This window comes from Chanodichthys erythropterus, chromosome 24, assembly GCF_024489055.1.
Source record: "Chanodichthys erythropterus isolate Z2021 chromosome 24, ASM2448905v1, whole genome shotgun sequence".
In the NCBI taxonomy this organism is placed as follows: domain Eukaryota; kingdom Metazoa; phylum Chordata; class Actinopteri; order Cypriniformes; family Xenocyprididae; genus Chanodichthys; species Chanodichthys erythropterus.
This window is the reverse complement of record NC_090244.1, coordinates 787,347-801,497: the sequence shown is the minus strand read 5'-3', so window position 1 is coordinate 801,497 and position 14,151 is coordinate 787,347. Positions and strand designations below refer to the sequence as shown.

The following is a 14,151-nucleotide window of genomic DNA, read 5'->3' as shown; positions in this document are numbered from 1 at the left end:
ATGTTCAAGTCATTCATCCATCCATCATCCATCCATCCATCCATTCATTATTCCATCATCCATCCATCCAATGTTCAAGTCATCCATCCATCCATTCATCCATCCATCATCCATCCATCATTTAATACATCGTTCCATCCATTGTTCTATCCATCCATCCATCCATCCATCAATCCATCCATCCATCCAACCATCCATCCATCCATCGTTCAATTTTATGCATCATCCATTGTTTTTTCCATTCATCCATTGTTCCATCCATCCATCATTCAACCATCCATCCATCCATCCATCCATCCATCCATCCATTGTTCTATCATTCATCTATCCATCATTCTATCCATCATTCTATCCATCCATATGTCTATCTATAATCCACCATCCAATAAAATTTTGCTTGTGCAAGACAATATTTGGTGAAAAATTATGTAGGGCTGGACTTTATCATGAACAGTGTGCTGTGATATTATTACCAAGTAAAAATCTATAATTGGATTATATTAATATTAATAGTTGTAGAAGTGAAGAAAGTTGTTACATTGATGACAGATAAAGGAAATAAGCCTCATGCTCATTAAGACCAGGAGCGTGAATTAGCACAGTAAATAGAGTCAGTTTTGATGTAAATCATGTGCGTGTGCTATCTGAAGCCTCCTGTGAGTGCCGTGACCTTTAACCCTGAGCTGTGAGAAGTTCTGTGTGTAAGATGATGTGTTTTGCAAATGAGCGTGTCGAAATGAGAGAGGTCGAGAGCGAGAGGTGTTTTTTCTCTGTCATTTCCGTGCTGATGGATGCGTGTTCACCGCAGCGTTCACACAATTACAGGGCACGTTTAACCATACAGCAGATGGACCGGCGTTTCTGACGCTTCTGACAGGTTTATATTTCTGTAGGGCCTTATCATTTCCACAAAGCCGAAAATTTAGATTTTTTTTTTCTTACATTTTTAATAAATTGTTGTTAAATTCTATACGTTTCCTGATTTCAATTAATTAGACATGCCTTTTGATTACCAACATTTAATTTAACTATTAAAAACTCAATCAATAAAAATGGAAACATGCACACACACAAAAAAAAAAATTAATCTGGGGAAAAAATAAAACCCTAAAAATGTAATATTTGTTAACCTTTCAATAAATTGTTGTTACATTGTATAAGTTTCATGATTTTTATCTGTGTGTGTGTGTGTGTGTGTGTGTGTGTGTGTGTGTGTGTGTGTGTGTGTGTGTGTGTGTGTGTGTGTGTGTGTGTCACAAATCTACACAGATTTAAAACATGTGTTGGCAGCAGCTGGGCTGGTTTTTCTCACTCGACCTTCAAATATCTCACTGCATTCTCAATTAAGAGCAAATCTTGACAAGCTCACAGACACCTCAGCCCGTCTCTCTCTCTCTCTGTCTCTCTCTGTCTGTCTCGCTCTCACCTCAGGCCTTTTCCACACCTTCAAGAGTCTAATTGAAGGTCACGACGGGCCCAGATGCTTCTATTGGCAGAACAAACAGCCCATACATATGGCAAGTGTGTGTGCGTACTCTGTTCTACCCCTCCTTTAGTCTTTCTTTTTTTCCTCGGAGCCTCTTTCAAGCTGTGATTCTCTCCCACAGCACCTTTTCAAGCTAAACAAAGGCGCTGTAAACATGAAAATGGCAGCGGGGAGTGGAATGCCTTTAAGGCTTCAGACTTTAGACTTTGACGGCTCTCATGTGCGGCACTCGGGTCTCCCGGTGGTCCTGGTCTATTCTACTGCGCCAGCGCACACACACTTCACCATTTACAATCAGTCTAACACACACACACATTGTTTTATGGTGACTTTCCATAGACGTAATGGCATTTTCAGACATCATCACATATGATTTATAAGCTATTTTCCTCATGGGGACCAAAAATTGTGGGCATATTTTGTCCTCATATCATTGGGAATACCAGGACCACACACACACACTCGTATCACACGTCGGATCCGTGTGGCCGTGATTGCGCATACGTGTCCTGCGGTTCTCCGCGATGCCAGCAGCGTGTCGAGCTGCACACTGTGTGATTTACAACATAAGTGTGAAAGTGTTTTTGTGAGGTCGCTCCAGAGAAGCATTTGCATTTGTTTAGCTGCGGCTTGGAGCACAAAACACCTGTGTGTGATGCGGTAAAGCGGTTCGGTCCATATTTAGCTCGTTCTCAGAAACGTCCCATCAGACAAAACCACAATCGCACCAGACCTGCGATATTCACATCCTCCCACACAGACTTCTCCCTACTCACCCTCTCCTCTGTGTTTCTTCTCTGTCTGACATCTTACAGCGAACCTTTGAGGAACATACTGCAGATATTCCAGATGAAACAGAGCTCATGAAAAGACAGACGTGTGCAAATAGAGTCAGGTTTGCAGGGTCAGAATATGGACTCAGCACACACCAGCTAACCGCTTAGTTAACCTGTGCTTGTAGAGCTCTGTTAGTGTGCTAGGGGTCATTTCTGTGACAATACACTGTAAACATGGACGTCTGTTCAGGTGCAAGACAGCCTTGCATGCAGCTCCAAGATGAGGAAATAAAAATTATTTTATTTTAATTTATTTTTTAGCAATTGTCCCACAGTTGTAGCATTTATTAATTTATTTATTTTCCACACAACCAAAAATTTTGCTGTTAATAACTTTTTTTCAAAAGGTACTGCACTTGTTTATTTTATTTTATTTTATTTTATTTTATTTTATTATTTTAATTAATTATTTTTTTAACAACTGTCACAATGAGTTGGCATTATTTTATTTTATTTTATTTTATTTTATTTTTTATTAATTTATTTTTTAACAATTGTCCCACAGTTGTAGCAGTTGTAATTAATTAATTTATTTATTTATTTTCCACAAAACCTATAATTTTGTTAATAACTTTTTTTCAAAAGATGGTGCACTTGTTTATTATATTTTATTTTATTTATATAATTTTGTTTTTACAACTGTCCCAATGAGTTGGAATTATTTTATTTTATTTTTTATTAATTTTTTTTTTTTAAATTGTCCTGCAGTTGTAGTATTTATTTATTTATTTATTTATTTATTTATTTATTTATTTATTTATTTATTTATTTATTTATTTATTTATTTATTTATTTATTTATTTATTTATTTTCCACACAACTGACAATTTTGCTGTTAATAACTTTTTTTAAAAGATGGTGCAATGTTTATTATTTATTTATTTATTTATTTATTTATTTATTTATTTATTTATTTATTTATTTATTTATTTATTTATTTATTTTCCACACAACCAACAATTTTGCTGTTAATAACTTTTTTTAAAAGATGGTGCAATGTTTATTATTTATTTATTTATTTATTTATTTATTTGTTTGTTTGTTTGTTTATTTATTTATTTATTTATTTATTTATTTATTTATTTATTTATTTTCCACACAACCAACAATTTTGCTGTTAATAACTTTTTCAAAAGGTGGTGCACTTTATTTTATTTATTTTATTTTATTTTATTTTATTTTATTTTATTTTATTTTATTTTATTTTATTTTATTTTATTTTATTTTATTTTATTTTATTTTATTTTATTTTATTTTATTTTATTTTAAACACCTTTCCCAAAGTGTTGGCATAATTTTATTTTATTTTTTTATTAATTTATTTTTTTTTAACAATTTTCCCACAGTAGCATTTGTTTGTTTGTTTGTTTGTTTGTTTGTTTGTTTATTATATCATCTGCAGAACCAACAATTTTGCTGTTAATAACTTTTTTCAAAAGTTTGTGCACTTGTTTACCAAGGTCGTTTTCCTTAAACATAATAATTAATTAGCAGTCAGGCTGTAAATTTGTTTTCAGTTGTGTGTATTTAGGATGCATAAAATGCTGGCTTTAAAACTAGCTGCATAATTCAGTGTTTTCAATGTGGTGAAAATGACATTTTTCGTGATGCTTCTGAAAAGAAAATGACATTAACTATTGCATCCACTATTAAGCATTCTTAATTTAATTTTATTTAGTTTTATGGCCGTAGTCTTTGTTTAATCCTTCCTTTCCTTCTTCTCCCAAAGCGAGGAGTATCGTGTTGCCTGGCTTTAGGATAATCCCCGAGAGCTTCATCCGCGGGAACATTTGTGTGGTCATTAGCAGCGAGTCTCGTTTCTGAGCGGACGCTCTTGACTGTGTAATGACTGTAATTGTAAATTCCAGCAGAACGCTGTTGTGTAACGTTTTTTATTGTATCAGGTGAAAGAGAAGCCTGTAGTCAGAGATGTATATCACACGTAGAGTTATGAATGAAGCAGTCATGAGGAGCGACACCAGATCTCACGCTCGCTCTGTCCATTTCTTTTATTCTCCCGTATAATTATGTTTCCTGTTTGGAGGGAGATTGTGTTTCTGAGACATCAAATACTGTGATGCTACACTTTCTGGTGTTACTGTGGGACTTGTTACAATCACGTTTTTGGCACATAATGTGTCATTGTAGTACCATGGTAAATCTGAAATAAATAATGTAAATGAATTTCAGTACCATGGCATATACCACAGGATCTTCATCTGATATCATCACTTAGTAAAATGAGGTCAATAAATGCAAGAAGAGGTTTGAAAGAAAAGAGAGCAATGTTCCAGATGTGAATATCGGAAGGAGCAGCGTGAGCGACACGGAGAGAGAGGGAGACTGTAATGAGTTCTGTTGCTCTTATCTGCCCGCTTGGGTTTCCTTATCGCGGCAGCAGCTCGGTGCGTCCGTCTCCGCCGCATGTGTGCCAGCGACAGGCCAGCGTAACGCAGCGAGACAGACGCCAGCCTGTCCTGCATTCCAGCTCCACAGCCATTCGAGCGACGGCTTCGGTTACCGCGCATGAAGAGGGCTCGAGCGCTGCCAGCAGGTCTGTCTGTCTGGACCGAGGGGTGGACACGCTCACGCCGGTGCCGGCAAACACAGACGAGTCACGAGAGCGCGTGCTGTCAGAGACGACATGATGTCCATGATGCAGTTCTGCAGCGTTCAGAGTCACTGATCTTGAGAGCGTTTGATAGCAGCTACAGTTCCACATTACTGATGTATTATGTGTGTGTGTGTGTGTGTGTGTGTGTGTGTGTTTGCAGCACTGCAGGCACGGCATGTGTGTGAATAAGGAGATGGACATGAAGCCGGTTCATGGTGAGTGGGGCCCCTGGGGACCGTACAGTGTGTGTTCCAGAACCTGTGGAGGAGGGACACGCAGCACAACCAGAGACTGCAATAAACCTGAGTGAGCACACACTCACACACACACACACACACACACACACTCACTCACACACTCACACACTCACACACTCACACACTCACACACTCACTCACTCACACACTCACACACTCACACACTCACACACTCACACACACACACGCACACACCCTCAAACTCCAAGTAATAATAAAAAATAAAACCATCTCGAAATCATTATAATGCAGAGAATAAACTAATTAAATTACAAGAATAAAGTCGTTGTGTTTCGAGACTTGGAGACTTGTTAAATTTTGCGAAAAAAAGTAAAAAGTAAAATATGGAAACACGACGACTTTATTCTCAACATTTTGTGAGTTTATTGTCAACATTTTATTTAAATTTTTTTTCTTGAACTTTACGTTTTTTTCTCAAAACATGACTTTATTCTCAAAATTTAGTACGTTTATTGTCAACATCTTACTTCGACTTTTTTTCTCTTTTTTTTTCTCGAAACACAATGACTTTATTTTCAAAATTTTGTGTTTATTTACATTTTATGTTGACTTTTTTTCTCAAAATTTAAGTTTTTTTCTCACAACGCAACAAATTTAGTGTTTATCCTCAACATTTTATTTCAACTTCTTTTTAAAAAAATGTAACGAGTTTTTTCTCGAAACACAACTTTATTCTCAAAAATTTAGTGAGATTATTGTCGAAATTTTACTTTTACTGTTTTTTCTCAAAACACAACTTTATTCTTGAAATTAAATGATTTTATTTTCAACATTGTATTTCGATTTTTTTTCTGGAAATTTAACGAGTTTAATCTTGCATTATAATGACTTTAATCTTGAGATGGTTTTATTTTGTTGTTATTGCTTGGCCCTAATCCTCTTCTGTAATTTACTTATTATGCAATATGATATTTATTCACCCCAATATGTCATTAAAAGTATATAAAAAATGTCTTTACATTTCTTTAGGAAAATTATCAAATCTTTCTTTAAACTTGAGAGTGAAATATAATCTTAATGGTCCTAAAAAATAGGATTAATGTCATTTTACAAAAGAATTCTAGTATTTCTGTTTAATTAAGAAGTTTGCGCACATCTACAAATTTCATTGATTTTTTTTTTTCATATAAAATAATTTCTTCCTGTCATAAGACTCCCATTATTGGCTGATCAAACACACATTCATTCTTTCAAGTTGTAATAGCACACAACTCTTTGTGGCTCTCAGGCCGAGGAACGGAGGCCGTTTTTGTGTCGGCCGCAGAATGAAGTTCCGCTCGTGTAACACGGATCCGTGTCCCCGCGGCCGGAGGGATTTCAGGGAAGAGCAGTGCGCGCAGTTCGACGGGAAGCACTTCAACATCAATGGACTGCCGCCCACCGTCCGCTGGGTGCCGAAGTACAGCGGCAGTGAGTGTGTTTGACCTCTGACCTGTCAGAACACACACACACACACACACACACAGCTGGTCCTGCTTTCAGAGATGAGTGCCAGATCAAACCTGCAGCTATTATTCTAATGGTTTTATTCAGGCAGACAGACACACCCGCAGACAGTCGTCAGGACTGATGAAGGAGCCTTACAGCGGCGCTTCACAATACAAATCTGCTGAGCTCGTCAAACACTGTTGAATAGCACACATTCAGTGTCCCGACTGCATTCATGGATTTGGCAGATGCTTTTATCTGAAGAGAATGCTTTACAGTTACTCTCTGACAGATGAAATGGAGAAATCACATTGGTCTCTGTCAAAGAAAAACACTTGCGGGCCGCACTTCATTAGCCAATCAGAAACACTCTCTGCTGCTCTGACATGTTTTTGGAGGGCAGAGAGTGAGTATCCTAAAGCTACTGACATGTTTCAGAGCTGTGAGAGTAGCTGAACTGTTCAAGCTCTGCAGTTTTGTCAAAGAACTAAATAATCTACATAACCATCTTAAAATGCAAGTCCAGCTATGCTGTAATTTTAGCTGTTTCACATTTTGTGGAAAACTGGGAACTCATCTATTTCTCATTACTCTCTGGTGTTTCTCATCTCTTTCTCATTACTGTCTGGTGTTTCTCATCACTTTCTCATTACTGTCTGGTGTTTCTCATCTCTTTCTCATCATTTTTTGGTGTTTCTCATATTGTTCTCATCTCTTTCTCATCACTCTCTGATGTTTCTCGTCTCTTTCTCATCACTCTCTGATGTTTCTCATCTCTTTCTCATCACTCTCTGATGTTTTTCATTTCTTTCTCATAATTTTTTGGTGTTTCTCATCTCTCTCATTACTGTCTGGTGTTTCTCATCTCTTTCTCATCATTCTTTGGTGTTTGTCATATTGTTCTCGTCTCTTTCTCATCACTCTCTGATGTTTCTCATCTATTTCTCATTACTGTCTGGTGTTTCTAATCTATTTCTCATCACACTTTGGTGTTTCTCATCTCTTTCTCATTACTGTCTGATGTTTCTCATCTCTTTATCATCATTTTTTGGTGTTTCTCATATTGTTCTTGTCTCTTTCTCATCACTCTCTGATTTTTTTCATTTCTTTCTCATAATTTTTTGGTGTTTCTCATCTCTTTCTCATTACTGTCTGATGTTTCTCATCTCTTTCTCATTACTGTCTGGTGTTTCTCATCTCTTTATCATCATTTTTTGGTGTTTCTCATATTGTTCTCGTCTCTTTCTCATCACTCTCTGATGTTTTTCATTTCTTTCTCATAATTTTTTGGTGTTTCTCATCTCTTTCTCATTACTGTCTGGTGTTTCTCATCTATTTCTCATCACTGTCTAGTGTTTCTCATCTCTTTCTCATCATTTTTTGGTGTTTCTCATATTGTTCTTGTCTCTTTCTCATCACTCTCTGATGTTTCTCATCTCTTTCTCATTACTGGGTGGTGTTTCTCATCTATTTCTCATCACACTTTGGTGTTTCTCATCTCTTTCTCATTACTGTCTGATGTTTCTCATCTCTTTATCATCATTTTTTGGTGTTTCTCATATTGTTCTTGTCTCTTTCTCATCACTCTCTGATTTTTTTCATTTCTTTCTCATAATTTTTTGGTGTTTCTCATCTCTTTCTCATTACTGTCTGGTGTTTCTCATCTCTTTATCATCATTTTTTGGTGTTTGTCATATTGTTCTCGTCTCTTTCTCATCACTCTCTGATGTTTCTCATCTCTTTCTCATTACTGTCTGGTGTTTCTCATCTTTCTCATCATTTTTTGGTGTTTGTCATATTGTTCTCGTCTCTTTCTCATCACTCTCTGATGTTTCTCATCTCTTTCTCATCACTCTCTGGTGTTTCTAATCTCTTTCTCATTACTGTCTGGTGTTTCTCATCTATTTCTCATCACACTTTGGTGTTTCTCATCTCTTTCTCATTGCTCTCTGGTGTTTCTCATCTCTTTCTCATTACTGTCTGGTGTTTCTCATCTCTTTATCATCATTTTTTGGTGTTTCTCATATTGTTCTTGTCTCTTTCTCATCACTCTCTGATGTTTCTCATCTCTTTCTCATCACTCTCTGATGTTTTTCATTTCTTTCTCATAATTTTTTGGTGTTTCTCATCTCTTTCTCATTACTGTCTGGTGTTTCTCATATATTTCTCATTACTGTCTGGTGTTTCTCATATATTTCTCATCTCTTTCTGGTGTTTCTCATCTCTTTCTCATCATTTTTTGGTGTTTCTCATATTGTTCTCGTCTCTTTCTCATCACTTTCTGATGTTTCTCATCTCTTTCTCATCACTCTCTGGTGTTTCTTATCTCTTTCTCATCATTTTTTGGTGTTTCACATATTGTCCTCGTCTCTTTCTCATCACTCTCTGATGTTTCTCATCTCTTTTTCATCACTTTCTGGTGTTTCTCATCTATTTCTCATCACACTTTGGTGTTTCTCATCTCTTTCTCATTACTGTCTGGTGTTTCTCATCTCTTTCTCATTACTGTCTGATGTTTCTCATCTCTTTCTCATTACTGTCTGGTGTTTATCATCTCTTTCTCATCATTTTTTGGTGTTTCTCATATTGTTCTCGTCTCTTTCTCATCACTCTCTGGTGTTTCTCATCTATCTGAATGTCTTCACTGTCACTTTTGATCAATTTAATGCATTCTTGCTGAGTAAATGTATTGATTTCTTAAAAAAACTCATTGGTAATGTACAGAAATGGCAGAATAATACTGAAATATCTCAGTGGGTTAACGTCTCACACTCGTCTCTTTTGTTTCTCAGTTCTGATGAAAGATCGCTGTAAACTCTTCTGTCGTGTCACGGGGACGATGGCGTACTATCAGCTGAGGGATCGAGTTGTCGACGGAACCCCATGTGGACCAGACACGTATGACATCTGTGTACAAGGCCTCTGCCGGGTATGAAATAATACTACGGTACTTTGATATTTACCATGGTGCTGCTTGTTTACTATATTCATATACCATAATATTTATAAGGTAATTCAAAGAATATCATGGTACAACTATGGCATTTATCCAAAAACCATCATGTTACCACACTACATGTCTAAAATAAGCACAGTAAATATATGATATGTGCATATGGGACATTTGTGTGATTCAAATGGAAACTGACAATCTGAGTGTGTGTGTGTGTGTGTGTGTGTGTGTGTGTGTGTGTGTGTGTGTGTGTGTGTGTGTGTGTGTGTGTGTGTGTGTGTGTATCTTAGCAAGCAGGTTGTGACCACGTTTTGAACTCGAAGGCAAGAAATGATAAGTGTGGTGTCTGTGGAGGAGACAACTCGTCATGTAAGACCCTCGCTGGAACCTTCAACAACGCACAATATGGTGAGATTTACGTGTCTGGTGTTTCTCATCTCATTCTCATCACTCTCTGCTTTTTCTTATCTCATTCTTATTACTTTCTCATCTCTCTCTCTGATGTTTCTCATCTCTTTCTCATCACTCTCTGCTGTTTTAGGATATAACATTGTGGTTCGGATTCCAGCTGGTGCGACCAACATAGATATAAAGCAGGTCAGCTACTCAGGATCACCAGAAGATGATAACTACCTCGGTGAGTTCAGTACATACATTCCCAGACCAGATTACCCTAGTGTTACAGTGATGGTATCAGATAATAATACCATGGTGCTCTATACATTCAGAATGTTTTCCATATTCACATGCCATGATATTTACATAGTACAGTGAAGAATGCACACGCAAACACTTTCAAAAAAACCATAAATTAGTAAATCAGTGACATCTGATCTGTCCAGTTCTGATCCTTCTCATCCTCTGATCTGCAGCTCTGTCTGACAGTCAGTCCAACTTCCTCCTGAATGGGAACTTCGTGGTGTCCATGTTTAAAAGGGAAATCACCTTTAAGGGAGCAGAGATTGAGTACAGTGGATCCAACACTACAGTGGAAAGGATCAACTGCACGCAACGGTTAGAGGAGGAGCTTGTGTTGCAGGCAAGTGGAACAACATGAACGCAGCCATTCTAAAAGTGCAGTGTGACACGATTCAGCATCAAGTATCTCTTACAGTGAAATGAATCAAAACCACAGCAGTTTTTAAACCAATCAGATTTCACTGTGGCCGGGGGCCACCCAGCATGACAAGATAAGAGTGGAAACCATCTAAATATCTTGTTGTGCATCAGCTTTTTTTTTTGTTTTTGTCTGATTAGGACCACACTGAAAAAAATAAACATTTTTATCAGATGTTTTGTTTTAAGTAACAAAAAGAGAAATATTGATCATAAAAATATTCTGCAATATAATACCACTGATTTACAAGCTTTGTGAACTTCCTGTCATCTCAGGTTCTGTGTGTGGGAAACTTGTATAATCCTGACGTCAGATATTCCTTCAGTATTCCCATCGAGGAGCAGCGGGAGCAGTTTGTGTGGGATCCGACTGGCTCGTGGCAGGAGTGCAGCCGCATGTGTCAAGGTGCTGCTTTTTTGGTTTTCTTTCCTTAAACACATTTGAATCTCTCTATAGTGTTTCTCATCTCTTTCTCATCGCTCTCTGTTGTTTCTCATCTCTTTTTCATGGCATTCTGGTATTTCTCATCTCTTTCTGGTGTTTCTCATCTCTTTTTCATGGCATTCTGGTATTTCTCATCTCTTTCTGGTGTTTCTCATCTCTTTCTCATCAGTCTCTTGTGTATCTCATTTCTTTCTCATCACTCCCTGGTGTTTCTCATCTATTTCTCATGACTTTCTGGTGTTTCTCATCTCTTTTTCATCACTTTCTGGTGTTTCTCATCTCTTTTTCATCACTTTCTGGTGTTTCTCATCTCTTTCTCATCACTTTCTGGTGTTTTTCATTTCTTTTTCATCACTTTCTGGTGTTTCTCATCTCTTTTTCATCACTTTCTGGTGTTTCTCATTCTTTCTCATCTCTTTCTGGTGTTTCTCATTTCTTTCTCATCTCTTTCTGGTGTTTCTCATCTCTTTCTCATCTCTTTCTAGTATTTCTCATCTCTTTCTCATCAGTTTCTGGTGTTTCTCATCTCTTTCTCATCTCTCTCTAGTGTTTCTCATCTCTTTTTCATCACTTTCTGGATTTTCTCATCTCTTTCTCATCACTTTCTGGTGTTTTTCATTTCTTTTCATCACTTTCTGGTGTTTCTCATCTCTTTTTCATCACTTTCTGGTGTTTCTCATTTCTTTCTCATCTCTTTCTGGTATTTCTCATTTCTTTCTCATCTCTTTCTGGTGTTTCTCATCTCTTTCTCATCAGTCTCTTGTGTATCTCATTTCTTTCTCATCACTCCCTGGTGTTTCTCATCTATTTCTCATGACTTTCTGGTGTTTCTCATCTCTTTTTCATCACTTTCTGGTGTTTCTCATTTCTTTGTCATCTCTTTCTGGTGTTTCTCATTTCTTTCTCATCTCTTTCTGGTGTTTCTCATCTCTTTCTCATCTCTTTCTAGTATTTCTCATCTCTTTCTCATCGCTCTCTGTTGTTTCTCATCTCTTTTTCATGGCATTCTGGTATTTCTCATCTCTTTCTGGTGTTTCTCATCTCTTTCTCATCAGTCTCTTGTGTATCTCATTTCTTTCTCATCTCTCCCTGGTGTTTCTCATCTCTTTCTCATCTCTTTCTGGTGTTTCTCATTTCTTTCTCATCTCTTTCTGGTGTTTCTCATCTCTTTCTCATCTCTTTCTAGTATTTCTCATCTCTTTCTCATCAGTTTCTGGTGTTTCTCATCTCTTTCTCATCTCTCTCTAGTGTTTCTCATCTCTTTTTCATCACTTTCTGGATTTTCTCATCTCTTTCTCATCACTTTCTGGTGTTTTTCATTTCTTTTCATCACTTTCTGGTGTTTCTCATCTCTTTTTCATCACTTTCTGGTGTTTCTCATTTCTTTCTCATCTCTTTCTGGTATTTCTCATTTCTTTCTCATCTCTTTCTGGTGTTTCTCATCTCTTTCTCATCAGTCTCTGGTGTTTCTCATCTCTTTTTCATCACTTTCTGGTGTTTCTCATTTCTTTCTCATCTCTTTCTGGTGTTTCTCATTTCTTTCTCATCTCTTTCTGGTGTTTCTCATCTCTTTCTCATCTCTTTCTAGTATTTTTCATCTCTTTCTCATCAGTTTCTGGTATTTCTCATCTCTTTCTCATCTCTCTCTAGTGTTTCTCATCTCTTTTTCATCACTTTCTGGTGTTTCTCATCTCTTTCTCATCACTTTCTGGTGTTTTTCATTTCTTTTTCATCACTTTCTGGTGTTTCTCATCTATTTCTCATGACTTTCTGGTGTTTCTCACTTTCTGGTGTTTTTCATTTCTTTTTCATCACTTTCTGGTGTTTCTCATCTCTTTTTCATCACTTTCTGGTGTTTCTCATTTCTTTCTCATCTCTTTCTGGTGTTTCTCATTTCTTTCTCATCTCTTTCTGGTGTTTCTCATCTCTTTCTCATCTCTTTCTAGTATTTCTCATCTCTTTCTCATCAGTTTCTGGTGTTTCTCATCTCTTTCTCATCTCTCTCTAGTGTTTCTCATCTCTTTTTCATCACTTTCTGGTGTTTCTCATCTCTTTCTCATCACTTTCTGGTGTTTTTCATTTCTTTTTCATCACTTTCTGGTGTTTCTCATCTCTTTTTCATCACTTTCTGGTGTTTTTCATTTATTTCTCATCTCTTTCTGGTGTTTCTCATTTCTTTCTCATCTCTTTCTGGTGTTTCTCATTTCTTTCTCATCTCTTTCTGGTGTTTCTCATTTCTTTCTCATCTCTTTCTGGCGTTTCTCATTTCTTTCTCATCACTTTCTGGTGTTTCTCATTTCTTTCTCATCACTTTCTGGCGTTTCTCATTTCTTTCTCATCTCTTTCTGGCGTTTCTCATTTCTTTCTCATCTCTTTCTGGCGTTTCTTATTTCTTTCTCATCACTTCCTGGTGTTTCTCATTTCTTTCTCATCACTTTCTGGCGTTTCTCATTTCTTTCTCATCTCTTTCTGGTGGTTCTCATTTCTTTCTCATCACTTTCTGGCGTTTCTCATTTCTTTCTCATCACTTTCTGGCGTTTCTCATTTCTTTTCATCACTTTCTGGTGTTTCTCATCTCTTTTTCATCACTTTCTGGTGTTTCTCATTTCTTTGTCATCTCTTTCTGGTGTTTCTCATTTCTTTCTCATCTCTTTCTGGTGTTTCTCATCTCTTTCTCATCTCTTTCTAGTATTTCTCATCTCTTTCTCATCGCTCTCTGTTGTTTCTCATCTCTTTTTCATGGCATTCTGGTATTTCTCATCTCTTTCTGGTGTTTCTCATCTCTTTCTCATCAGTCTCTTGTGTATCTCATTTCTTTCTCATCTCTCCCTGGTGTTTCTCATCTCTTTCTCATCTCTTTCTGGTGTTTCTCATTTCTTTCTCATCTCTTTCTGGTGTTTCTCATCTCTTTCTCATCTCTTTCTAGTATTTCTCATCTCTTTCTCATCAGTTTCTGGTGTTTCTCATCTCTTTCTCATCTCTCTCTAGTGTTTCT

The 14,151-nt window shown here is 36.8% G+C and overlaps 1 protein-coding gene across 3 annotated transcripts in view; it reads left to right on the top strand.

Annotated features, from left to right (window-relative positions):
* LOC137015005 (A disintegrin and metalloproteinase with thrombospondin motifs 20) overlaps positions 1–14,151 on the top strand; it is a 91,356-nt gene that overhangs the window by 41,410 nt on the left and 35,795 nt on the right. For all 3 annotated transcript variants that reach the window (XR_010893915.1, XM_067379626.1, XM_067379627.1), the window contains exons 12-18: positions 5,097–5,242; positions 6,443–6,624; positions 9,435–9,571; positions 9,886–10,003; positions 10,137–10,232; positions 10,468–10,634; positions 10,988–11,117. Coding sequence is in view for 2 of the 3 variants with exons in the window: in XM_067379626.1 (XP_067235727.1) it covers positions 5,097–5,242; positions 6,443–6,624; positions 9,435–9,571; positions 9,886–10,003; positions 10,137–10,232; positions 10,468–10,634; positions 10,988–11,117 (976 nt within the window). In the remaining variant the exon portion in view is untranslated. The remainder of the gene's footprint in view (positions 1–5,096; positions 5,243–6,442; positions 6,625–9,434; positions 9,572–9,885; positions 10,004–10,136; positions 10,233–10,467; positions 10,635–10,987; positions 11,118–14,151) is intronic.